This window comes from Scyliorhinus torazame, chromosome 4 (genome assembly GCF_047496885.1).
Source record: "Scyliorhinus torazame isolate Kashiwa2021f chromosome 4, sScyTor2.1, whole genome shotgun sequence".
NCBI lineage: Eukaryota > Metazoa > Chordata > Chondrichthyes > Carcharhiniformes > Scyliorhinidae > Scyliorhinus > Scyliorhinus torazame.
The window spans coordinates 313,847,881-313,873,985 of record NC_092710.1 but is presented as its reverse complement, the minus strand read 5'-3'; the positions used below and the strand labels follow the sequence as shown (position 1 = coordinate 313,873,985).

The 26,105-nt window shown below is 45.0% G+C and overlaps 1 protein-coding gene across 2 annotated transcripts in view; it reads left to right on the top strand.

Annotated features, from left to right (window-relative positions):
* mertka (c-mer proto-oncogene tyrosine kinase a) overlaps positions 1-26,105 on the top strand; it is a 245,025-nt gene that overhangs the window by 145,775 nt on the left and 73,145 nt on the right. For both annotated transcript variants that reach the window (XM_072500095.1, XM_072500094.1), the window contains exons 9-10: positions 9,829-9,988; positions 14,193-14,352. In XM_072500095.1, coding sequence (XP_072356196.1) covers positions 9,829-9,988; positions 14,193-14,352 — 320 coding nt within the window. The remainder of the gene's footprint in view (positions 1-9,828; positions 9,989-14,192; positions 14,353-26,105) is intronic.

The window sequence follows — 26,105 nt, the reverse complement described above, 5'->3', positions numbered from 1 at the left end:
ATAAAGAGAGGGGATAGGCTTGGATTGTTTTCTCTGGAGCAGAGAAGACTGAGGGCGACCTGATTGAGGTGTGCAAGATTTTTAGGGGCATGGACAGGGTGGATAGGGAGCAGCTGTTCCCCTTAGTTGAATGGTCTTACACCAGTTCAAAGTGAGGGGTGGGAGGGTTGGGGGTATTTGAGGAAAAACATTTTTACCCAGAGAGTGGTGAAGGTCTGGAATGCACTGCCTGGGAGGGTGGTAGAGGCGGGATGCCTCACATCCTTTAAAAAGTACCTGGGTGAGTACTTGGCTCGTCATAACATTCAAGGCTATGGGCCAAGTGCTGGCAAGTGGGATTAGGTCAGGGTTATTCATGTGTCGGTGCAGACTCAATGGGGCAAAGGGCCTCTTCTGCACTGTAGTATTCTGTAATTCTGTCCCAGTATTTTCTGTTAGTAAAAGTGTCATGTGTGTGTTTTATCCACTTAGAATTATTCCATTCTGTTCCTTTACCTTGCTTCTGCTTTCTCCACTTTAAGGACAGCCAGCAGATTTTAAGAGCCACAGATTCTGCAAGCTTTGCTTATGTAAATATGAGTTATTTAGTGAGGTCAGCACAATATATGACTGGTGCACACAGTGTCCCAAAAGCAACAGTCCTCCGTATCCAAACTGTATTAGCAGCCATGGGTGAATTTGAGTAGGCCCAAATGCCTGTGCACGTCCTTATATTAAGAATTTTACGTAGATCAGCGAATGGATGTACAAAGCAGCTAACATTAGGAATTAAAATAAGCAAAATACTGCAGATGTTGGAATCTGAAACAAGATCAGATAATGCTGGAAAAACCCAGCAGGTCAGCCAGCATCTGTAAGGAGAGAAAGCAGAGATAACAGGAGGGATTTTCTGGCCACGCCCGCACCGAGGCCAGAAATACCTGCCCCGCGATCCGTCAAAGACTCGAAGATTTACCCCACTGCTTCGAGTCCTTTTGGCTCGTTGTCAGAACTGAAGAGAGGTGTGACTGTGTTAGACATTAAAGTGTAGCTGTGACAGATTGTAACAAAAAGTAACAACTTATTTCTCACAGCTACACTTTAATATCTAGCGCATTCCCACTCTCTTCAGTACTGATGAAGGGACAAAAGGTCCTAGGGACCTGCAGAGTTTTTCCCGCATCCTCTGTTCTTGTTACATCAGGAGTTGATGGTTTTAAAAGATATTTTCCAAGACCCTGGCCAGATTGGATGTGTGCTTGAGGTAAATATCTTTCACAAGTCCCTAATTATTACAGCTTATTTATATCCATAGAATCCCAACAATGCCAAAGGAGGCCAATCGGCCCATCGAACTTGCAGCCACCCTCTGAAAGAGCACTCTACCGTGACCCAGTCCCCCACCCAATCCCCGTAACCATACCTAACCTGTACATTATTTGACACGAAGAGGCAATCTTTGGGCTGTGGGAGGAAACCAGAGCACCCGGAGGAAACCCACACAAACAATGGGAGAACATGCAAATGCCACACACACCCAAGGTCGGAATCAAACCTGGGTCCTGCTGCTGTGAGGCAGCGATGCTAACCTCTGTGCCACCGTGCCATTCTGTGTCTCTGGATGTGATGCTGACAGGCACAGTACATGTCAGCATTTGTTTACATTTGAGCTCCATTGTATGTAGAAGTGACCATTGTTCTCAGTTTGTACTGTTTTTGCAAAGGGATTAATTGCTTCAGCTGCTGCCTGCTTTTGGTGGGCTGCTGATTCAGTCACCGCCCATTCTTACTCTGAAAGGAAGTCCTTTTAGAGTATATACAAGATCGAAACACATTGTAACTTTAAAGAAATATTTGTCATGTTTTGTTCAATTGTTTAAAAACCAAACCAAACAGAATTGCCAGACTAAAGGAATTGAAAGACATTTCAGTCAGTGCAGTAAGTCCACTGCTGTCACTTTTGTGAACTGAATCATTTCCGCTGTCGGAACTGGATATCCTGGGAAAAGCGGAGTTGTGAGAGGGATTTTATTTTATTTACCCCCATTGCCTTTTTGCCACAGTGCATAGATAGATTCTTGAGTTGGTAACAAGAACTGAACGTCAAGAACTTGTACAAAACAAAAGTCCAACACTGGATTTTTTTTCCTGATCAGTCCATTGACTTAGTTTCTTGAATCTTGATATATTGGGAGAAAAATTCATTTGCAGGTGAATGCAGCATGCCAGATGGGTCATGTGAGTAACAGCCTTTCAATACCGCCTGTCCTTGTGGACCTAGCACAGTGCAGGCCTATGGAACCCAATCCACCTTCCCAATCACTGTTTGTTGAGTAATTTAAAAAACAAAAATTATTGATGTGACTGTGAAGGATTGCATTGCATTTGGGGGAAAAAAATAAAATTTTATTGTCGGCAAAACTGGAAGAAAAATCAAATATGGACAACTGGGCTGAAATTGCACTGTGCGATATGAGTGTCATTAACTTTCCCACACGGAAACCTATGGTGATAAAATTAGATAGAGCCCGACAACGTACAAGTGTAAAATCAGCCTGTGCCCAATCTTTCCAAAGTAGGCAAGTTGCAAACTTCAGGATGCCTGCTGCTCAACGATAGGAGCTCGCAGCTCGGCACTAAACACATTCACCGCGATCTACAGGCCTTGTCGGGCCCAGCTTGTGATGCGACAAGGCCGTTAAATCTCGCGAGATGCACTTGGAAGTGGGGGGGGAAAGACCCCAGGCAATCGCGAGCCCCTGGGTGGTTGGCTCTGGGCAGAGTGGTACCCTGTAACCCCTGATGCCACCTGGACATTGTGGCACTGGCACCCTGGGAATGCTACTCAGCACCCTGGCAGTGCCAGCCAGGTGGAACCTGGCACTGCAAGGGTGTGAAACTGGCAGTGCCAAGGTGCCTGTGTGGCATCTTGCTCGTGCCGAGACCGGGCCCGGGGGTTCCTTGCCCTTATGAGGTGGGGTGCGGGGCTTGAGGACCCCCTCATTACTAAGTTGGGGCATTGGAGGGGTCTGGAGGCGGTCATGGGCGATTTAGAGATCGGGACAGCATTTAAAAATGGCACCCCAACCTCTTCCTGCACTGGCGAGAAGAGCTAAGTGCGGCCCTGGCGGGACGTTCCTCTCCGAGGACCAGAAAGGAAGCAGAGTCCCATTTAAGAGTGAGGCAGTGCCATGAAACACCCGGCTAAACACGCCCAATGCTGGATTCTGTTTCATTTCTGTTAAATCGTGCCCTGCCTCAATGGCTATGGACTTCAGCGGTGAAGCAAAGTTCATTTGTGCACTATTTAAAGCTATCGTGCACTTCTGCAACTCAACCTCTTAAAGGGGAAGTACACCTCTGGTTGTGGAAAGACATTCTGAGCAGCAAGATAGACCATATGAACATAAGAAATAGGAGTAGGCCTTTCAGCCCTTCGAGCCCACTCTGCCATTCAGTGAGATCATAGCTGATCTTCCACTTCAACTGCATTTCCCTGCAGTATCCCTTGATGTTTTTAATATGTCGAAATTTACCTATCTTAGTCTTGAACATTCTCAACGACTGAACCTCCACAACCCCTGTGGCAAAAAATTCCAAACATTCACTGCCCTCTGACTGAAGAAACATCTCCTCATCTCAGCCCTAAATGGTCTACCCCTTATTCTGAGACTGTACCCGTCTGAAAATCTAAATATAACACATCCACCTGATGTATTCTGGTGGTTATGTCCTCAAACCCCAGTAGGTTTGTCAAACAAGATTTCCTGTTCAGAAATCTGTTTGGACATTGTCTAATCCTGCTGATATTAATGTCCTGTTTTACATCCTTTATTATAGATTTTAACATTTTCCCTACTACTGATGTCAGGCTAACCAGTCTGTAGTTGCCTGTTTTCTTAAATAGTGGGGTTCTGTTTGCCACTTTCCAATCTGCAGGATCTATTTCAGAGTCCGTAGAACTTTGAAAGATGATCACCAATGTATCTGTTACCTCTGCTGACATCTCTTTCAACACTCTGGGATGTAGATCAGCAGGTCCAGGGGATTTATCTACCTCAAGTCCCATTAGTTTCTCTAGGTTCTTTTCCTCATATTAATACCTTGCACGAGTCCCTCGATTCTCCATTATTTCTGGGAGATTTTTCTCCATGAAGACAGACACAAAATATTTGTTTATTTTCTCCGCTATTTCCTTATTCCCCATTATGAATTTTCCTGATTCTTGTAATGGACCTATATTTATTTTTCCTTATCTTTTCCATTTTACATACCTGTAGAAGCTTTTACAGGTCTGTATTTATGTTTCTCTTTCGATTACTCTCATATTGTATTTTCACTTTCTTAATCTTTTTCGTGTCCTCCTTTGCAGAATTCTAAAATGCTCCAATTCTCAGGATTACCGATTTTATTCACAGCTTTATATGCCTTTTCCTTTGATACAACGCAATCCCTGAATTCTGACGTTAGCCATGATGGGGAATACTCCTTTTGGGTTTTTGTGCATTAGAGGAATGTATTAAAGGAATGTATTTTTGTTGTAAAACTGTGTTCTTTAAAAGTTGACCATTACCTGTCTACGATCATACCTTTTAACATAGTTTCCCAATCTACCATAACTAATTTGTCCCTCATATCTTTATAGTTCCCTTTGTTTAGATTTAAAACCAGAGTGTCTCATTTACATCACTTTTAAACTTAATGTAAAATGCTGTCATATTATGGTTACTATTTCTTAAAGGCTCTTTTACAACAAGATTATTACTTATCCTTGTTTCATTACACAATACTGGATCTAAAATAGCCTAATCCCTAATTGGTACCTCAACATACTGTTTTAGAAAACTATCTTGCATATATTCCAAAAATTCATCCGTTGCAACATTAGTACTAATTAGGTTTACGCACTTGAAATGTAGAGTGAAATGCCTCAGCATTACTGTATTACCCTTGTTACGTGCTCTAAGTTTGTGATTTTTGCTTTCTTTGGTGGCCTATAAACTAGTCCCACCAATGTTTTCTACCCCTTGCTGTTTCTTAGTTCTACCCAAACTGATTCTACGTCTTGCCCTTTCGAACTAAGGTCATCTCTCGCCGATGTACTAATGCCCTCTTTAATTAACAGAGCTACCCCACCATTGTTTCCCAGCTTTCTGTCCTTCCTGAATATCACATTCCCTTGGATATTCGGGGGGTGACAGCTTTGGTTTCATTGTTGCCACGTCTCTGTAATTGCTATCAGGTCATACATGGGAGCTGACAATTCATCTGTTTTATTGGGAATGTTACAGGCATTCACACTGCCAACTACTCAACTGTGACAGTCATGTTACACAAACACTTTGCAGCACACTCGCTGGCGCACCTCTCTTTGTCTGGGTAAGGTGGCAGATATGCACAAGCTTATTTGTTGACAGTACGAGGCATGTCCTCACCCAAAGGAGGAGAATGTACTCACCATCGTTAGAATGTCCATGACTGAGGCCAGTGGCAGGGCTGAAACTGTGACAAACTATGCTTTGTTCCCATGCAATCCTCCACACTTCCCACTCCTCCTCACCCACCATATCTTTTTTAAATTACAAGCTGCAGATGATGTAAAGCATGCACCTCTTGCTTCCTCTCCATTAATTCCTCACTGCAACTCTTATGCTTGAGCCTTCATAACAACTGGCCCTGCTCTGCCTCGCCCATCATCGCCCTGCTCTGAGGTTGTAGGTCTGCCCACAAGAAGTGGCAGACTTCAGTGAGCTCCTGCTTTGTAAAATGGAGATGCCTCACACACCCACTCTGTTGATCTCAAAGATTGAAGTTAAAGAAATGTTCCCTCAAGACTTTAGGTGGATAAGACCTTCTGCTAAGAACCTTTCTCGCCTTCATCTTGCCAGTAGCTGATCCCCCTCTGTTCAATTTCCTTGGTATGCACCCGATCGTGGTGGTGTTGGGAATTATGATGGGAACAAGTGGTCTGATCAGAAACCTTGAAGTCAGAACCAAGGCATTTACCATTTACAATTCCTTGTCCATTTCACTTTCAAATAGTAACAGGAAGCACCCAACAGTTCTACAAACTTAGTAGAAATCAATCTGTAATTAGCATGAAAGCAGTTGATGATCGCTTTAAATAGTGCTGGATCATAGACTTCTTATTTTCATAGAATTTACAGTGCAGAAGGAGGCCATTCGGCCCATCGAGTCTGCACCGGCTCTTGGAAAGACCACCCTACCCAAGCCCACACCTCCACCCTATCCCCATAACCCAGTAACCCCACCCAACACTAAGGGCAATTTTGGACACTAAGGACAATTTAACGTTGCCAATCCACCTAACCTGCACATCTTTGGACTGTGGGAGGAAACCGGAGCACCCGGAGGAAACCCACGCGGGCACGGGGAGGATGTGCAGACTCCACACAGACAGTGACCCAAGCCGGGAATCGAACCTGGGACTCTGGAGCTGTGAAGCAATTGTGCTATCCACTATGCTACCGTGCTGCCCCACGGGTCCTTCCTGATACAGGACTGTATTCAGCTGTGTAAGATTAAGAGAGGACATGAGATCAAAAATGGCAGTGGGCTGGTGTCAAGCCAGTTCTGCATGCTCACTGACGCCACGAGCTGCCTACTCTGCATGTAGCTGACATACGCTATTAATGCCAGCACAAAAATGGGACCTGGCATGATTCATGTCAGAAGTGTAATTGGAATGGAAAGACAGTTGTTACAGATCCAAATTTGTATCTGTGTCTGTTATATGAATGAAGAAACCAGTTTAAGGGGCAGGTTAATTCCTTACTTTAAAATGATGGTCATAGTTTGATACCAGCCCTCCATTTTTCATTGCGTAGCGCAATTTATCCTGCTGGTACCTTTTTGAATATCTTTCTGTGGATTGGTGAATCCCTGATCTTTTTTCTGCTGTGTTTTGGGAAGCAAGATGCTGATTCATTTATGTAATGTAAATCCACTGATGTGAGGGAGCTAAGGTTACTGATAATTTTTGTTAAGCAAAGATATTAAGGGATATGGGCCAAACGCAGGTATATGGAGTTAGGTCGCAGATCAGTCAAGGCCTCATTGAATGCTGGGACAGGCTCAAGGGGCTGAATGGCCCACTCCTGTTCTTATGCAATGCTGAAAGCAAAACCTAAATTACCGTTCTAATGAGAGAGAGCAGTACAATGGATTGATTTGCTTCTTTATAGTTTTGCAATAAGTATACATTTTTAAAAACTGATTTAAGAAGCAGTGATGAGAGAAGCTTAACCGTCAGAAATTCTTTTGCACTCGCACTGTAGTCATTATTCCATCAGACTTGCCTGGTAAATGGGCATATTGTAAAGTTAATAATAAGTCTTGTATCTCCAGTTGAAATGTCATTGTGCAGGCTTGCACTTTGCAACTAAATGTCACTCTGTGCACAAGGCAATTTGCTGCTCATTACGAAAGGTTGAGCTTCCAGTAAGCACCTAGCTAGATGGTATTCTGTCTGTCAGCCAGTATTTGTGGAAGTGAATAATATGACTCATCAGCAAGTGACTTTTTGGGAAGCTGCTTAGGATGTCTTGGTTTCCTCAATGCTAACATTGTTCAGACGCCAAGTGTGTGTTTTGTCATATGACCATCGCAAATTGGACTTGCAGCCAGAGTAGTTAATTTTTATATGTATTGTTCAACAGTTGAATAGTATCATCACCTTGAAATATCATAAAGTTGCTTTGTACAGACTATTTTGCAGGCAAAAACAGGCATTAATATCCTGTGTATTGACAGCTGCGTGCAACACAATGTTCACTTACACTATCTTGACTAATTCAGACAAGTGAGTAAATGCAGCTGCTGTATTGCTGAGTGTACCCACAGTCTTCACAACAGCTGGACTTTTATACAAGCTGTGCGCTCGCGATGAATCGTCACAGAAACACATGGCACGCGTTTGCTATTGCCGTGAAGTATGCATATAGCTTGGAATTGAAGCCTGTTCCATGAGTTGGCTTTACAGGAAATCCTGGTGATGGGGCTAGAACTGAGTTAGTCTACTGACTTAGGTTTTCCGCACCTGCTGATGTGTGAACACTTGTTAAATTTTACTTGACCATGCTCTTATCAGTTTTCAATCATCAGCCGGCAAGCCCGCAGGTAATCCAATTTAATGGTGCCAAACTGCTATTTCATGATTGAAATAATATTCAAAACAATGATTCATTTTATTAAAAAAAACATACTTTTATTCAGAAAGTAGCTCGTAAGACGTTGCAAGGCCTTAAACTGGCTATAACAGGACAGAAAGTAACTTTAAAATGTTGATTGTATCACTAAGAACATGGTATTGCTTTTATTTTAAACCCAGGGAGTAAATTCAGGTCCTCAAAAAGTGGCAGATAATTCACAGCCAAAGAGTTGCTTTTCAAAGCGTGGTTTTTGTGGGCAAAGGTCACGGCTAATTTGAGCACCGCAAGATCCCACAGCCAACAACTTATCAATTCACTTTTGGTTGAAGGATAAATGTTGTCCTGGACTTGGGGCAAACACATGTGCTCATCTTCATGGCGCTGATGGGATCTTTTCTGTTGAGTTAAGCCCCATCTGCTTGTCTAACATGGCAGCCAGAGCCAGACCTATGACAATGCTGCATGCTCTCAGTATTGCATTGAAGAGCCAGCATAATTTATTTGACTCCAGACACTCACTCAATTAGCGTGACATATGGGTGAGATTTCTTTCTGCAAGGAAAGAACTTTGTTATATTTTTGATTCATTCTTCCGAAGGTACAGGCAAATATATGCTTCAACGTTTCAACTTTTCTGTTTCTGGTGATATGTAGGTGATCGTGGAAGTGGGACGAGGGAGAGAAAGATGTCTAGCATTAGAGTAATATTGTTGAGGTTTTTGTGTGAAAGGAAAACCTTCACTGTGTCTTATTGTGTAATGCAAACAAGAGGTGTCTGTCAACTTGAGCTTCTTTGTCCCTTTTTCCTGTTTCAAGAAAAGGTTTTGACTGCTAATTTAACACCAGCACTAACCTGCCTTTGCAATGTTTGACTTGGTTTGTATTCCGGCCAATCCTTCCCAAACTTTAGCCTCTGCAGCAGAAGGTTGTGGATTCAAGTTCCACTGGACTTTTGCATGTAATCTAGTCTGCTGCTTTCCCGTGACATTGTCAGGCATGCCGTCTTTTGGATAAATTGTCGAAGCTGTAATAGGGAGAAGATTGGGTTGGCTTCATAAAGTTCATTCCATTGCCCATGTCCTTATGCATAACCAAGTCCATTTACTCAAGCCCCTGTGCTTGGGCTCCCGAAAAATGTCACCATCATCCTCGTTTTAAAGCCCCTCCACGGCTTTGACCATCCCTAACTCTGTAATGTCCTCCAGTTCTGTAACCTTACATCGTACCTGTGCTCATCTAATTCTAGCGCCTGAATGTTTCCATCATTGGTCGTACCTTCAACCACCTCGGACCTAAACTCTGGAATTCCGCCCCAGCCCCTCCAACCCTCTTCAATCTTCCACCACTCCCTCCTCCTTTAAGCGAATCCTTCAGACATACTTATTTGACCAAGTATTTGGCAATTATGTGGCTCAGTGTCCAATTTTGGAGCATTTGGGGATGAGATACTATGTTACAGGTGACATTTAAATAGAAGTTGTTGTATTTTAGAAGGAAAGGGGTCAAAGGGTCTTTATCCAAACTTATCTTATGATGCCCGACTTTTTGCTTCATTTCAGAATGTGTCTTCATAGCTTACAAGTTGGATAATCTTGTTATAAGTTCTTAAAGAAGCTATCGGATCTCAATATATAATAATTATTGTTACGCCATTTTAATTTGTCGTTTTCCTTTCCAGGTCGTGAAATCACTTGAACTGTGTTGCAATCAGACAGTTAACAGGACCGTTATTGATGTTGTGGCAAATAATGCTACTTATAAGGTGCAAATGGCAGCGTATACCAGCAGTGGAACTGGGCCGTACAGTGATCCAATATATGTGTTTGTTGAAAGCAAAGGTAATTATTGGTGTGTATTGCAGAAAATGTGAGTGCCATCTGGCAGGTGAAATGGTGATATTCTGAATTGTTAAGAAGCTTTTTGAAGTATCAAGTCTTGTTCATTAAGTTATATTTTAATTCCTTTACAAGAATACCAACATTGCTTATTTTGAATGAATGGGAATGGATGCAAAGATTTGACTTTTTAACTGGTTCTTGCGAGGATTAACAAAGGCCAGAATTTTGAATCACTTGATCCATCTGTTAGCTTAGTACTCTCATTCGGTCATACCCTCAGTAGAGCATTTGTGCAATTTTCAAAACTTGCTTCTGAAAGGTGGCATAAGCACCAATCCGTTAGCTGGAACTATAATTTGTGATTTCATCCAGGAGTTCCCCACATAGTGAAGTTTCCGATCTTGGCTACTTCCCGACAGCAATCTCCCTATCCCATGCAGTGCAAGAGTTGATAATGTTCTCACGAGCTTGTCCAACCTCTTGCCTTGGAGAATGGTGGGCGCAATTCTCCGACCTTGTTGCGCTCTCGCTCGACTGAAACAAGGCAGGTGAATAGCGAGAGAGGCCGAAAACGAGAACCGCGCCAGGCGCCAGTCTGTGATGCAACCGGCCCGCCCACTCCCACAGGCAAAATCGAGATCCCGCCGTAGCGTGACGAGAAATCAATTATAACCACTTAAGCCCTATTTCCGTACAATTAACAGGAACGACTCCATATCCAACAGCCTCTTGTCAAACATTGGCTTCCCCAGCAAGTGGTCAGGCTGGTGCCGATTATTATGAAAAATGTGAACCTGGAGGAAGGGCTTCTGTGGGGAGCTGAGGAGGTGAGTGGCTAACTCTGCTCACAGGCAAAGAGCCCAGGGGTGCTGGGCTTGCCACCCTAGGGCTCGGTGGAGGGTGGAGGGACCATCAGCTGGGTGGGTGGGTGGCACCCTGCGGAGGGGTGGGCCGCCATTGGGGGAGGGGAGGTAGGCACTGAAGGGCAGCATGACAACCCCTGGGTCGTGTGTACCCAAGCCCCTGCCCACCTGCTCCACTGACCATCCATAACCTCTATCGACTGAAGATTTCTGGCTTTGAGGCTAATAGAAAATTGGCTATCGTGATTAAGTGAGCATTCACACAACCCAAGTGGATTCCCCTGGGTGGGCGGGGTAGTATGTGGGAGCCATTGTCTAGCATCCCAATCACACCTTGATGCATGGACATTGTGCCTGAACACTACGGGAGGCAACACCACATATGCAGCAGCCAACATCTGAACCCCAGGAGTTGGGAAAGAGCTACGGGGACATGTCCACGGCCGGAGGGTGGGCGAGTACTGCGGGGAGGGAGTGGGGGGGGGGGGGGGGTAATGCCTGGAGCAATGGGCCAAGAGAGGTCAGGCCACATTGCGGAAGAAAGTGACGTACTGATTGTAGTCAATGGTGTTTATTGTGTTTTATAATTCCCCACACTCCTGATGGATTCTTAAGTCCGGCATGCCTCCGCCACTCAGGGCCCTCTCACGGTGACTGTGGGAGAGCTTTTCCTGAGGAGGCACAGAGAGAGCATCTTTCGCCACATGCGTGGTTCACAGTGGTGGGACGGGGGTATGGAGGAATAGTTGGGGGTGTAGCCGTGGGTTGAAGGGACGGCTGGGGGTCGCATGGCGAGTTGGGGAGGGGGGATACTCTCATGGGGTGGAAAGGTCAGGGGAGGGGGGGTTGGTGTTGGTGTCTACTTACTCACGCTGCCTGGTGTAGGTCGTTGACCTTTTCTCGGCACTGGAGGCCAGTCCTCCTGGTCACACTCCCCAAGCTTAAAGCTGCCGCCACCTTGTCCTATGCAGCGCTAGCTTGCCCCGTGCCTGACCCGCCGAGACCCTCGGGGGAACAGGATATACCTCCTGGCCTCCACCGCGTCTAAGAACCTCCCCAGGTCAGCTTCCCAAATCTTGGGGCCAGTCTCCTGGGCGCCATTTTTGCAAGCTGGCTGGGGCTGGCTGAGCAAGTGCTGCTCGACCTTGTTAGTGGGGGGGGCTGGCGAGCGCGGTGCTGGGAAATCAGCTGGCGTGGCTTCATTTGCGGCGAGAAGCTCGTGGGACCTCCTTAAATGGACTAGTTAACATTGAATAGCGTTGCCAGCCTTGCTGGTCAGAGCACCGGGAAGCTCATGGCAGTTCCCGCTCGCTACAACATTTCAAAATCTTTCCGGAGAATTGTTCCAGAGAAAACAAAGTCAAAAGGTGAATAATAAAATTCCATCTGAGGCTCCGTGAATGTATTGGATTTTGCCCATTGAAGAGACCCTTGAGAAATAATTTTGGCAGTGTGATTGGAAGGTCACTTGTGTTGCTGTATGATCGTTGCAGACGATTAGAATTTCAAGGCTAAAAGTATGAAAGATGCTGGAGAGTTTATGGAAAGCATAGCAGTCTTGGTCACATACCTTTCGCTACCCAAAATCATCAACCTCACATTCAAGGATATGGGACAAGTGCTGGTAAGTGGGATTAGCGTGAGATATGGGGTAGTTGCTGTCGGCGCAGACTCAATGGGCCAAAGAGCCTTTTCTGTGCTGTATGACTTTTATGACTCATCAATGGGACAAGAGATGCTGACGCTCTAGGTGTGAGGTGGTATTGGAGATGGTGGTGTAGGGGTAATGTCGCTGGATTAACAATCCAGAGACCCAGGCTTGTTTAGTGACAAGAGTTTAAATCCCACCACAGCAGCTGTTGGAATTTAAATTCAATTAATAAGTCTGGAATTGACGGGCAGCACGGTGGCGCAGTGCGTTAGCCCTGTCGCCGCACGGCGCCGAGGACCCAGGTTCGATCCCGACTCTGGGTCACTGTCTGTGTGGAGCTTGCACATTCTCCCCGTGTTTGCGTGGGTTTCGCCCCCACAACCCAAAGATGTGCAGGCTAGGTGGATTGGCCACGCTAAATTTCCCCTTAATTGAAAAAAATGAATTGGATACTCTAAATTTAAAGAAAAACATCTGGAATTGAAAGCAACTCTCAGTAGCTTTAATCGATTTTGTAAAAACCCATTTAATTCACGAATGTCCTTTCGGGCTGGTTAGACCTGTGTGTGACTCCAGATCCACAGCAGCGTAGTTGACTCTTAACTGCCCTCTGAAATGCACCAGCAAGCCACTCGGTTCAAGGAAAGTAGGGATGGGCAACAAATATTGGCCTTGCCCGCGGTGCCCACATCACATGAAAGAAAAAAAAGGTTGCTTGGTACCTCACTAAGAGGCTTGTGTGGTTGAACATCAACTGTTTATTAGTAACAGGAACTATACTCATATCTCCAAGGTATAGCCCTGACTAGGTGCTATCTCCTTGCTGACTTCTACCAGACTCTCTACCCACGGTTTACCAACATGTGACTCTACATCATCATATGTGCGGCACCATTTCCCCAATCCCACATTAACCCGTACTAACCCGAACATCCTAATACTAAAGCTCACTCTACAGCTCACTGACCCTACTGCAAATTTCCCGGGTTCCAGAAAGCACTCTAGTCCTCTTGTAGCAGGGAGGACAACATGAAAAATTCAGATGCTGCAGAAAGCTGTGAAGGCTATGTTCAATTCAGATCTGATGTTTTTTTTTGTGACTTCAAATCTGTAGAGTGGTCCCAAATCAAAATGACTCACAATTCCACCAAGTGGCAACTTGTCTCTTCGGGTAGAGAAATGCCAATCTATTGAACACTGCTGAGAAAATGAGCTGGGCCCGAAGTCTTTTCAGCATTGGGGTTTGCCTTGTCGCTGATACCCACTGATGTCCAAAGTTGTGTATCATCCTGGTTGGACCTGGTTTCAAATATTATTGCTCTCTACCATAGCAGGAATATCTCAATGTCATATCTTTTGGAAAATGTATTATGTGCCGTGATGCCTTCGACACGGTCTCTTCAAGACTTGTCTCGTCAACCATTCTATTGATTTACCCTGCCTCAATCTTCCCTGTTATTTGCACTGTTGTGCCATTATCCTCTTGTCAAGTGCTCAGAAGATGTTGTTCTGCATCATGGGTGATAGAAAAAATGCAAGCTATCATCACATTGCAGTCTTCCAGAAGTTAACAAAAAACAAAACATAGCCCTTTTTAAAACTACTGTGCACTTGTACGTAAACAATTTGTATTAATTTATTAGTTGCGTGAATCCAAATCTAATTTTTCCATGTACTTGTTTCCTTGCAGGTGAGGCATCACCGATCTCAACTATTGCAACTATTGTTGGCAATAAGCACGAGCTTTTCCTCATGGTGATAATTGGAGTAGTTTGTGTCGGCGGCATTAGTATTTTAGCAGCATTCATCTATAGAGCCACGAAAAAGCGGATGATGGAGACTAGGTTTGGGTTAGTACTGTTGGCTTCAACCATTCAAAACTTTCCCACATTTCTAAAAATGTCTTGTGAAAGAAGGAGAAATGATCTTAACTATTACACAGATGATCAGTACTAAGAGATATGGAGGGTGGTGTCTGACGATTCCCCAGACCAGGGTTTCAGTTTTGTTAGTTTCTTAGCCACCTCAAAAAAATCTCCCATCGGTCTGGAATATAAGTGAAGGGTTAAAAAAGTATCTGGTGCCTTGAAGATGGTCATTTTTTTCAATGGATGAATGAGAATCTGTAGTTAATGAGGAAATTGCGATATTATAATTGTGAGACAGTGAGAAAACATGACTCAATGCAAATGGCACCAATTTCTTATGTGTACCAGTGCTTGAACTTGCTACAAACCTCAATTATTAATACCGTCAGCAATCAGGAAAATTAGACAAATGTTTGATTTGGAAGAAGATGATGGGAAAAGCGTGGCAGTGCAGGATTAGCTTTGGATGTGCCATTTGCCAGCCAAAATAGAGTCATAGAATTTACAGTGTATAAGGAGGCCTTTCAACCCATCGAGTCTGCACCAGTCTCAGAAAGAGCACCCTACTTAAGCCCACACCTCCACTCTATCCCAGTAACCCCACCTAACCCTGATTTCGACACGAAGGGCAATTTATCATGGCCAACCCATCTAACCTGCACATCTTTGGACTGTGGGAGGAAATCGGATCACCCAGAGGAAACCCACGCACACACGGGGAGAATGTGCCGACTCGGCACAGACAGTGACCCAAGCTGGGAATTGAACATGGGACCCTTGAGCTGTGAAGCGACAGTGCTAACCACTGTGCTACCGTGACCCTTATGATAGGCCAAATGGCTTATTCCTGAACTGCAAAGCGTGATGGTTCTTGACTCGACTGAACAAAGGTCTGAAATGTTCCCTCAGAGTTCCTGTAATTGGATTTCTCTCGTTTCTTGTATGTCCCAAAGGAGAAATTAACAGGGTGTTACTCTTATTTCTTTGAACAAAACAATATGTTTTGGGTTGATTAAAGCTATTGCAATGTTGGGACAATGAAAGTAGAACCAGAGGACAAAATATAAAAATCTGGACCCCTCCCCCATACAACATAATGGCGTGTAGAAAAGATCCATAGAAAGTTAAAGCAAAAGAGAAAATGCTGGAAAATCTCAGCGGGTCTGGCAGCATCTGTAGGGAGAGAAAAGAGCTAACGTTTCGAGTCCAGATGACCCTTTGTCATCTGAGCTTTGACAAAAGGTCATCTGGACTCGAAACGTTAGCTCTTTTCTCTCCCTAAGATGCTGCCAGACCCGCTGAGATTTTCCAGCATTTTCTCTTTTGGTTTTAGATTGAAGCATCCGCAGTAATTTGCTTTTATCCATAGAAAGTTAAGTTTCATCATTACAAGCTTGCGCACATTTGAACACAAGAGGCTTTAACTTTTTAAGTTGAATTATTTTTTGCCTACTTTTTTATTCCGTTTGATACTGAATTCATCCTCTTTAATTAATTTCAATTCTTGATCCTTTTTGTGTTTATATACTTATCCTTCAATCTGATCGGTCAAGGAGATGTCCTGTTCGAACCATTGAAATGAGACAGCACAGAAGGGGGCCATTCGGCCCATCTTGTTAATGCCAGCCCAGAGAACCCAGGTGCCCATTCTAATCCCATCTTCCTGCACATGGCCATATCCTGCAGATTACAACACTTAAGGTGAAGAACAGTTTAGGGTCTGCCTCTACCACCAACTCGGGCAGCGAATTCCAGACATTCACCACCCTCTGCGTAAATAATGTTTTTCCTCAAGTTCCCTCCAACCCTTCTGTCACTTCGCTTGAATCTATCTGCCAAGGGAAACAGGTTCCTCCTGTCTACTCTATCTCTACCCCTCACAGTTTTGTATACCCCTCAATCATGTCACCACTCAACCTTCTCTATTCCAAGGAGAATAACTCCAACCTCTCCAATCTCTCTTTGTAGCTACAATTCTCCAGCCCTGGCAACATTGACTCAGACCCTCGGTACGCTCTTCCCTTGTGTTGGCACTGACACTAACGTTGTGGGCAAAAACCTTTTGGAGCTGAGCATTTAGGGGCAAATTTAGCTCACAGCAAATGGTTTCAATATGCCATGTTACAGCAAAAACCTGGACCTTTGTTTACTTCTGCTCTTGGCAGGATGGCACGCGCAGGATTTCCTTCTATTTTGTCATTTGATTCTTCCATTGCCAAGAATTTTAGGAATTTCTCCTGACTAAGCCAGGCAGATATGGCTTCAGTTTCAAAGGAACAGGTTAACCCTTGGGCTGCCAACAACTCCCGTGGAATATATCTTGCCTCTCTAATTATCACGTAGTGAGATGTTAAAAATAAGTTTACAGTCCCTTACCCGAATGTTGACTGTAAGCTGCCAATCTAAACACTGGAGAACAGGAATAGCTTATTCACTCACTTGAGTCTGTTGCACCATTCATGGCTGATCTGCATCTTGGCTTCATCTACGCATCTTGGCTTCGTAACGCACTTAACACCATTGTGTAGAGAAACACTCGATCCACATTACCCAGAATGTGGTTGGGAGCTCATGCTTGGATTGAAGAAACCAAGTTTGTGAAGATTTAAATGAAACTGGAAGATTTGTTTAGCTTTGAATAGAGGGAGGAATCTCCAGGGCAACCATCACTGAAAGTCAGTTCAAGAATCAGAAGTTATCTGGCTGGAAAAGAAGACAAGCAAGCAGGAGCTGAGAACAGCTTTAGACTGGTTCTTGTAAAGAATGATTCTGGAAGGGAATTTTCAGCTAATTTAAAAGTTAAATGGGAAAACTCGTTTGTCATTTGAGTGATGTCTAGCACGAGGGGACACAGCTTCATATTGAGGGGAGATAGATATAAGACAGATGTCAGAGGTAGGTTCTTTACTCAGAGAGTAGTAAGGGCGTGGAATGCCCTGCCTGCAACAGCAGTGGACTCGCCAACACTCAAATGGTCATTGGATAGACATATGGACGATAAGTGAATAGTGTAGATGGGCTTTAGAGTGGTTTCACAGGTTGGCGCAACATCGAGGGCCGGGCCTGTACTGCGCTGTAATGTTCTATGTTCTATACGCTGCCTAGTGAAATAGTGTTTAGCTTTTGCTACAGTAAAGTCTTATAACTTGAAATTGTGTTGTATAATCCTTCCAGTCAGTCATTGGAGTTTTAGGTATCTTTTGGGGATCCACTATCCAGAATCTCCTTCAGCCCCACAACCCTGAGATATCTGCGCTCCTTTATTTCAATCCTTTTGAACATCTCCCGTTTGAATTGCTTCTTCACTGGTGGTCATATCTTCAGCGGCCGTGGTCCTAAGCTGTAAAATTCCTTCATTAAGCTTCTCTGCCTTTCTATCTCTCCTGCTTTAATTTGCTTTTTAAATCCTACTTCTTAGCACTAAAATCAAATCCTCAAATATGTTTAGAAGAAACATTTGAAGGAATTCCTCCTCATCTCTGTCCTAAATGACCCTCCCCTTATTCGGAGACTGTGTTGCCTGGTTCTCGACCTGCCAGCCAAGGAAAATATCCTTCCTGCATCTACCCAGTTGAGTCCTGTAAGAATTTAGGTGCAGGTTAGGTGGATTGGCCATGCTAAATTGCCTTTAGTGTTCAAAAGGATTGGATGGGGTTGCTGTGTTACAGGGATGGGGTGGAGGTGTAGGCTGCTCTTTCCAAGATCCGGTGCAGACTCGATGGGCCGAATGGCCTCCTTCTGCACTGCAAATTCTATGATTCTATAAAGAGAGGTGATTTCATTCAAATATACAAAATTCTTACAGGACTCAACTGGGTAGATGGAGGAAGGATATTTTCCTTGACTGGCAGGTCCAGAACCAGGTGACACAGTCTCCAAATAAGGGGAGTGCCATTTAGGACAGAGATGAGGAGGAATTTCTTCACTCTTAAGAGGGTGGAATTCTCTGCCATGGAGGGTTGTGGAGGCTCAGTCACTGAGTATGTTGAAGACTGAGATCGATAGATTCCTACATATTAAAAACATCAAGGGATACCGAGAGAGTGCAGGAAAATGGCGTTGAAGCAGAAGATCAGCCATGATCGCTTTCGAATGGCGGAGCAGGTTCGAAAGGCTAAAAGCCTACCTCCTCCTATTTCTTAAGTTTTTTGTCATATTTCTTGGGCGGGATTCTCCGTTGTCCGAGAACCCACTCCCGACGCCGAAATTGGGGTCAGCTTGACGCCAGTCAGCCATGCTCTGCCCTCTCTGAAGTGGTGTAATCACGTTGCACGCCGTTACAACAGCATCATCACATCTTCTGCAGGCCCTCCCGCGATGCTCCGCCCCCGATGGGCCGAGTTCCCGACCGCATGGGGGATGTGTGGTCTCGCCGGTCGGGAACCCAGTGTAGCGGCTGCGGACTGTATCCAACGGCGCCACACTCGTCCGGGAGCCGTGCCGCTGGCCGGGGATTCAGCCATTCTCCGGCCGTTTTCGGCACGAGAGCCGGGACTTTCACCTAGTGCCGCTGCTAGCCCCTCACCGATCCCGGAATGTTTGAGGGTTCGGCGCTGATTTTTGTGTTGTAAAACGCCCGCAAATTCTCCGTTTGAGCCTGCACTTAGCCGCTGAAATAGAGAATCCAGTCTCTTGTCTTCAATTCTGCATTTACTGTCCAATCCAAACTAATCAACCTTTTATAACTTTTATTGTTCTAAGAAAATTGAAATGTAAAATTTTTTATTTAATTTTATTTTTTCACCTGTCTTGCACTCCCTGTTTGGGAGGTGGGGTTAAGTTTTTAAATTGGGATTGTTTTAAGGTTTTTTTCCAGCCGACTGAAAGCTCCGAATTGTTTTGACGCCGCACATCATTGAAAGCTGCTGACCCTAAAAACTGGACCAAGTCAAAACGGGAGAAGGAGAATGAACCTTGGTTCAGTGCCAGCTCAAGGTTCTTTCCAATGTATCCACACCATGGTTGCCGCAAATGTGACACAGGCCAAATGTCGGCCAAGTTGAAAATCGGGTTGACCTCAATTCTGAGAAACTAGATTTAAAAAGTTGTCATTTGGCAGATTTTTAAACCACGGAACACAGATGGGTAAATGTATTTGTCTTTGGCTGTCGCAATTGTTGGTGCTCAGCAATGCTGAAAAACCAGGACTGACGCATTGATTTGAGGATTTGTTAAGCAGAATTAGAGCAGTTGGACTGCAACTCACCTCTTTTTTAAGTGTGAGCACTAATGAAATGTCGCTCCCTTTCCCCTGCCACCCCGAGGGTATCATGCCCCGCTGATCACTTAAGCGATGAACTTCAGCAATGGCAACAGATGTCAAGTGAGTTTTTTGCTCTTCACACCACCACCCACCCACCCTCCTTCTCTTCACTCCAAACACACCCGCCTCTTCACTCAGGGCCAATTTTCAGCTTGACTGGGGTTTGTTTGGATTGTGACATTTTTGTTCCATTGACAACTTGAGCTGAAACCGAGCCAGGGCTTTGCACTCTATTCACATCATCAACCCCCCCACCCCCACCCCTCTGCCCCCGCTTTGAGTGGACAGGATTTAGGGTCAGCAGCTTTCGTTGATAACCAGCTCAAAATAGTTGGAATTCGCACTCTGTTCATCACTGATAACAGTAGTTTCCAGGGTGTGCCCCGTTGTTATGTTGTATTTCCTTTGGTTCTTCTCTCTGAAGAAGCCACAGACATGTTAGCTTGAGAAATGTGACAGGGAAAATAAATTCTCACGGTGGCTTTTCCAAACAATTACTTCTGCTGTGTAGCCCATGTCATGGCCCTGCTATGAAATAGGCATCACGGTAGCACAGAGGTTAGCACTGTCGCTTCACAAAGCCAGGGACCTAAGTTCGATTCCCAGCTTGGGTTACTGTCTGTGTGGAGTCTGCACGTTCTCCCTGTGTCTGCGTGGGTTTTCTCCAGGTGCTTCGATTTCCTCCCACAAGTCCCGAAAGACGTGCTTGTTAGGTGAATTGGACATTCTGAATTCTCCCTTTGTGTACCCGAACAGGCGCCGGAATGTGGCAGCTAGGGGATTTTCACAGTAACCTCATTGCAGTGTTAAGGTAAGCCTATTTGTGACACTAATAAAGATTAGTATTATTACTTCTAACTTTTAATAGCTAATTTTGCAAAGACTACTCAATATTTTTATTTTCCCCCTAAAAGATGTTTTGCATAGACTGAAGTACCTTTGTTTCTGCAAAGGAAAAGGGAATGCGTGTGCAAGATGTTGAAAAAATAGCTTCGGACCAATTTCAGGAAGGTCCTCTTTTAAAGTGACCAACATTTGGCTTGGGAGGCGGTATTGCATTGGGAGGAAAAAGTTATTATTGAAATGAACAATGCCGGAGTGGTGACGGTGAGACAATTCTGGGCTGCAGAGAGTTCACGGATTTACTAGATTGATGCTGCAAACTGATTTTGGAAAGAGTTAATAACAGTAATAATCTTTATTAGTGTCACAAGTAGGCTTACATTAACACTGCAATTAGGTTACTGTGAAAATCTGTGAAATAAGTACTGGTGCTGACAATTTTCTTGGGAGCTTCTTAGAACATAGAACGTTACAGCGCAGTACAGGCTCGATGTTGCGCCGACCTGTGAAACCACTCTAAAGCCCATCTACACTATGCCCTTATCGTCCATATGTCTATCCAATGACCATTTGAATGCCCTTAGTGTTGGCGAGTCCACCACTGTTGCAGGCAGGGTATTCCACGCCCTTACTACTCTCTGAGTAAAGAACCTACCTCTGACATCTGTCTTATATCTATCTCCCCTCAATTTAAAGCTATGTCCCCTCGTGCTAGACATCACCATCCGGGGGAAAAGGCTCTCACTGTCCACCCTATCCAATCCTCTGATCATCTTGTATGCCTCAATTAAGTCACCTCTTAACCTTCTCTCGAACGAAAACAGCCTCAAGTCCCTCAGCCTTTCCTCATAAGATCTTCCCTCCATACCAGGCAACATTCTGGTAAATCCCCTCTGCACCCTTTCCAATGTTTCCACATCCTTCCTATAATGCGGCGACCAGAATTGCACGCAATACTCCAAATGCGGCCGCACCAGAGTTTTGTACAGCTGCAACATGACCACATGGCTCCGAAACTCAATCCCTCTACCAATAAAAGCTAACACACCGTACGCCTTCTTAACAACCCTCTCAACCTGGGTGGCAACCTTCAGGGATCTATGTACATGGACACTGAGATCTCTCTGCTCATCCACACTGCCATCTTACCATTAGCCCAGTACTCTGTCTTCCTGTTATTCCTTCCAAAATGAATCACCTCACACTTTCCTGCACTAAACTCCATTTGCCACCTCTCAGCCCAGCGCTGCAGCTTATCTATGTCCCTCTGTAACTTGTAACATCCTTCCGCACTGTCCACAACTCCACCGACTTTAGTGTCATCTGCAAATTTGCTCACCCATCCTTCTACGCCCTCCTCCAGGTCATTTATAAAAATGACAAACAACAGTGGCCCCAAAACAGATCCTTGTGGTACACCACTAGTAACTGGACTCCAGTCTGAACATTTCCCATCAACCACCACCCTTTGTCTTCTTCCAGCTAACCAATTTCTGATCCAAACTGCTAAATCACCCTGAATCCCATGCCTCTGTATTTTCTGCAGTAGCCTACCATGGGGAACCTTGTCAAATGCTTTACTGAAATCCATATACACCACATCAACTGCTTTACCCTCATCCACCTGTTTGGTTACCTTCTCAAAGAACTCAATAAGGTTTGTGAGGCACGACCTACCCTTCACAAAACCGTGTTGACTATCTCTAATCAAATTATTCCTTTCCAGATAATTATACATCCTATCTCTTATAAACCTTTCCAAGATTTTGCCCACAACAGAAGTACGGCTCACTGGTCTATAGTTACCGGGGTTGTCTTTACTCCCCTTTTTGAACAAGGGGACAACATTTGCTATCCCAAGTCTACTGGCACTATTCCTGTAGACAAAGATGACTCAATGATCAAAGCCAAAGGCTCAGCAATCTCCTCCCTAGCTTCCCAGCTTCCAAGGGGCTGGTTTAGCACACTGGGCTAAATCGCTGGCTTTTAAAGCAGACCAAGGCAGGCCAGCAGCACGGTTCGATTCCCGTACCAGCCTCCCCGAACAGGTGCCGGAATGTGGCGACTAGGGGCTTTTCACAGTAACTTCATTGAAGCCGACTCGTGACAATAAGCGATTTTCATTTCATTTTTCAGAGAATCCGAGGATAAATCCCATCCGGCCCAGGGGACTTATCTATTTTCACACTTTCCAGAATTGCTAACACCTCCTCCTTATGAACCTCAAGCCCTTCTAGTCTAGTAGCCTGAATCTCAGTATTCTCCTCGACAACATTGTCTTTTTCCTGTGTGAATACTGACAGAAAATATTCATTTAGCACCTCTCCTATCTCCTCGGACTCCAAGCACAACTTCCCACTACTGTCCTTGACTAACTGGCCCTACTCTTACCCTAGTCATTCTTTTATTCCTGACATATCTATAGAAAGCTTTAGGGTTATCCTTGATCCTACCTGCCAAAGACTTCTCATGTCCCCTCCTGGCTCTTCTTAGCCCTCTCTTTAGGTCCTTCCTAGCTAACTTGTAACTCTCGAGCACCCTAACTGAACCTTCATGTCTCATCTTTACATGAGCCTCCTTCTTCCTCTTGACAAGTGTTTCGACTGCTTTAGTAAACCACGGTTCCCTTGCTCGACCACTTCCTCCCTGCCTGACAGGTACATACTTATCAAGGACAAGCAGTAGCTATTCCTTGAACAAGCTCCACGTTTCCAGTGTGCCCATCCCCTGCAGTTTTCCTCTCCACCTGATGCATCCTAGGACTTGCCTCATCGCATCATAATTGCCTTTCCCCCAGATATAACTCTTGCCCTGCGGTATATACCTATCCCTTTCCATCACTAAAGTAAACGTAATCGAATTGTGGTCACTATCACCAAAGTGCTCACCTACCTCCAAATCTAACACCTGTCCTGGTTCATTACCCAGTACCAAATCCAATATGGCCTCGCCTCTCGTTGGCCTATCTACGTACTGTGTCAGGAAACCCTCCTGCACACATTGGACAAAAACGGACCCATCTAAAGTACTCGAACTATAGCGTTTCCAGTCAATATTTGGAAAGTTAAAGTCCCCCATAACAACTACCCTGTTGCTTTCGCTCCTATCCAGAATCATGTTTGCAATCCTTTCCTCTACATATCTGGAACTTTTCGGAGGCCTATAGAAAACCCCTAACAGGGTGACCTCTCCTTTCCTGTTTCGAACCTCAGCCTATACTACCTCAGTAGACGAGTCCACATCAAACGTCCTTTCTGCCACAGTAATACTGTGCTTGACTAACAATGCCACCCCTCCCCCTCTTTTACCACCTTCCCTGAGCTTACTGAAATACCTAAACCCCGGCACCTGCAACAACCATTCCTGTCCCTGCTCTATCCATGTCTCCGAAATGGCCACAACATCAAAGTCCCAGGTACCAACCTTCCTGCCTGCCGGTACACTTCTGCAACTTTGAAACCTTATTCATGACCTCACTACTCTCAACCTCCTGTATCCTGGAGCTACAATTCAGGTTCCCAAGCCCCTGCTGAACTAGTTTAAACCCTCCTGAAGAGCATTACAAATTTCCCCCCCAGGATATTGGTACCCCTCTGGTCCAGGTGTAGACCATCCGGTATGTAGAGGTCCCACCGATCCCAGAATGAGCCCCAATTATCCAGAAATCTGAAACCATCCCTCCTGCACCATCCCTGGAGCCACGTGTTCAACTCCTCTCTCTCCCTATTCCTCATCGCGCTATCACTTGGCACGGGTAACAACCCAGAGATAATAACTGTGTTTGTCCTAGACCTAAGTTTCCACCCTAGCTCCCTGAATTCATGCCTTACATCCCTATCCCTTTTCCTACCTATGTCATTGGTACCAATGTGGACCACGACTTGGGGTTGCTCCCCCTCCCCCTTAAGGATCCCGAAAACACGATCCGAGACAATACGCACCCTGGCACCTGGGAGGCAACACACCAACCGCGAGTCTCTCTCGTTCCCACAGAATCTCCTATCTATCCCCTAACTATGGAGTCTCCAATGACTAACGCTCTACTTCTCTTCCCTTCTGAGCAACAGGGACGGACTCTGTGCCACAGACCTGTACCCCATGGCTTACCCCTGGTAAGTCCCCCCCCTCCTCAACAGTATCCAAAGCGGTATACTTGTTACTAAGGGGAACGACCACAGGGGATCCCTGTACTGACTGCTTCCTCCCAGCCGCTCTCAACGTCACCCATCTATCTTTTTTCTTCGGAGTAACTACATCCCTGAAGCTTCTATCTATGACCACCTCTCCCTCCCGAATGATCCGAAGTTCACCCAGCTCCCTAACGCGGTTTCTGAGGAGCTGGAGATGGGTGCACTTCCCACAGATGAAATCAGCAGGGACACTGATCGCGTCCCTCACCTCAAACATTCTGCAGGTGGAACATTGCTCTACCTTCCCTGCCATCCCCTCTAGATAAAAAAAGAAAAAGAAAGCTTACCTGTTATTCACTCCCCTTCTCAGAAAGCACTCACTCAGCAACTTCTGCGCCCCGCACGAAAACACCTGAGGGAAAATAAAAGAAAAACTACTTACCAGTCACCAGCCAATCCCTTACCTGCAGGCTGTGACGTCACGGTTCAACTTCTTTCTACTTCTACCTACCCTCGAACCTTCCTCTTGATCTTTACAGCGGTTGTTTTTTTTTTTGGTTAGAGGAGGGGGTAGGGAGGGAAACATTGAAGAAGTGTTTCGGGTTTAAGTGTCACTGGACACCAGCTCCTCCAATCGGTTGCTGTAACTTAGGCAGACGATCAATGGGAATCCTTGTTTAGGCACCCATTTGGGGTTTCTGCAAATCTGGGAAATTCCCTCAAAAAATATCCCAGCATTTTATTTTATTCATTTCTGGGATGTGGGCGTCGCTGGTTGGGACAGCATTTATTGCCCATTCTTAGTTGCCCTTGAAATGGTGGTTGTGAGCTGCCTTCTTGAACTGCTGTAATCCCTGAGGTATAGGTACACTTAGTACTATAATGGGGAGAGCTCCAAGATTTTGACACATCAGCAGTGAAGGAACGGTGATATATTTCCAAGTTTCGAGTGATTTTGAGAAGAACCTCAGGTATCTGCTGTTCTTGTGTATCTATCGTATGTCCTATGTTTTCACTTACGGAACGACCTGCCTGGACTGTACGCAGAACAATACTTTTCACTACCTCGGTACACGTGACAATAAATTTAAAACTAAATCTCGTGTCCTTCTAGATAGTAGTGGGTTTGGAAGGTGCTGCCTGAGGAACTGTTACTGCAGTGCATCTTCTATATGGTGCACATGGGCTGCCACTGTTCATCGGTGGTGATGTGATTGAACGTTTGTGGAAGGGGTATTAATCAAGTAGGAGCTTCTTTGTCCTGGATGGTGTTGAACTTAAGAGTGTTGTTGGTGCTGCACTCATCCAGGCAAGTGGAGAGTATTTCATTACACTCCTGATTTATGCCTTGTTGATGATGGACAGGCTTTGACAGCGGGGGCTTGTCAAGAGTGAGGCACTCCCCGAAGGATTCCTAGCCTTTGACTTCTCTGGTAGACACAGTAGTTATATGGCTAGTCCAGTTCAGTTTCTGGTCAATGGTAACCCGCAGGATGTTG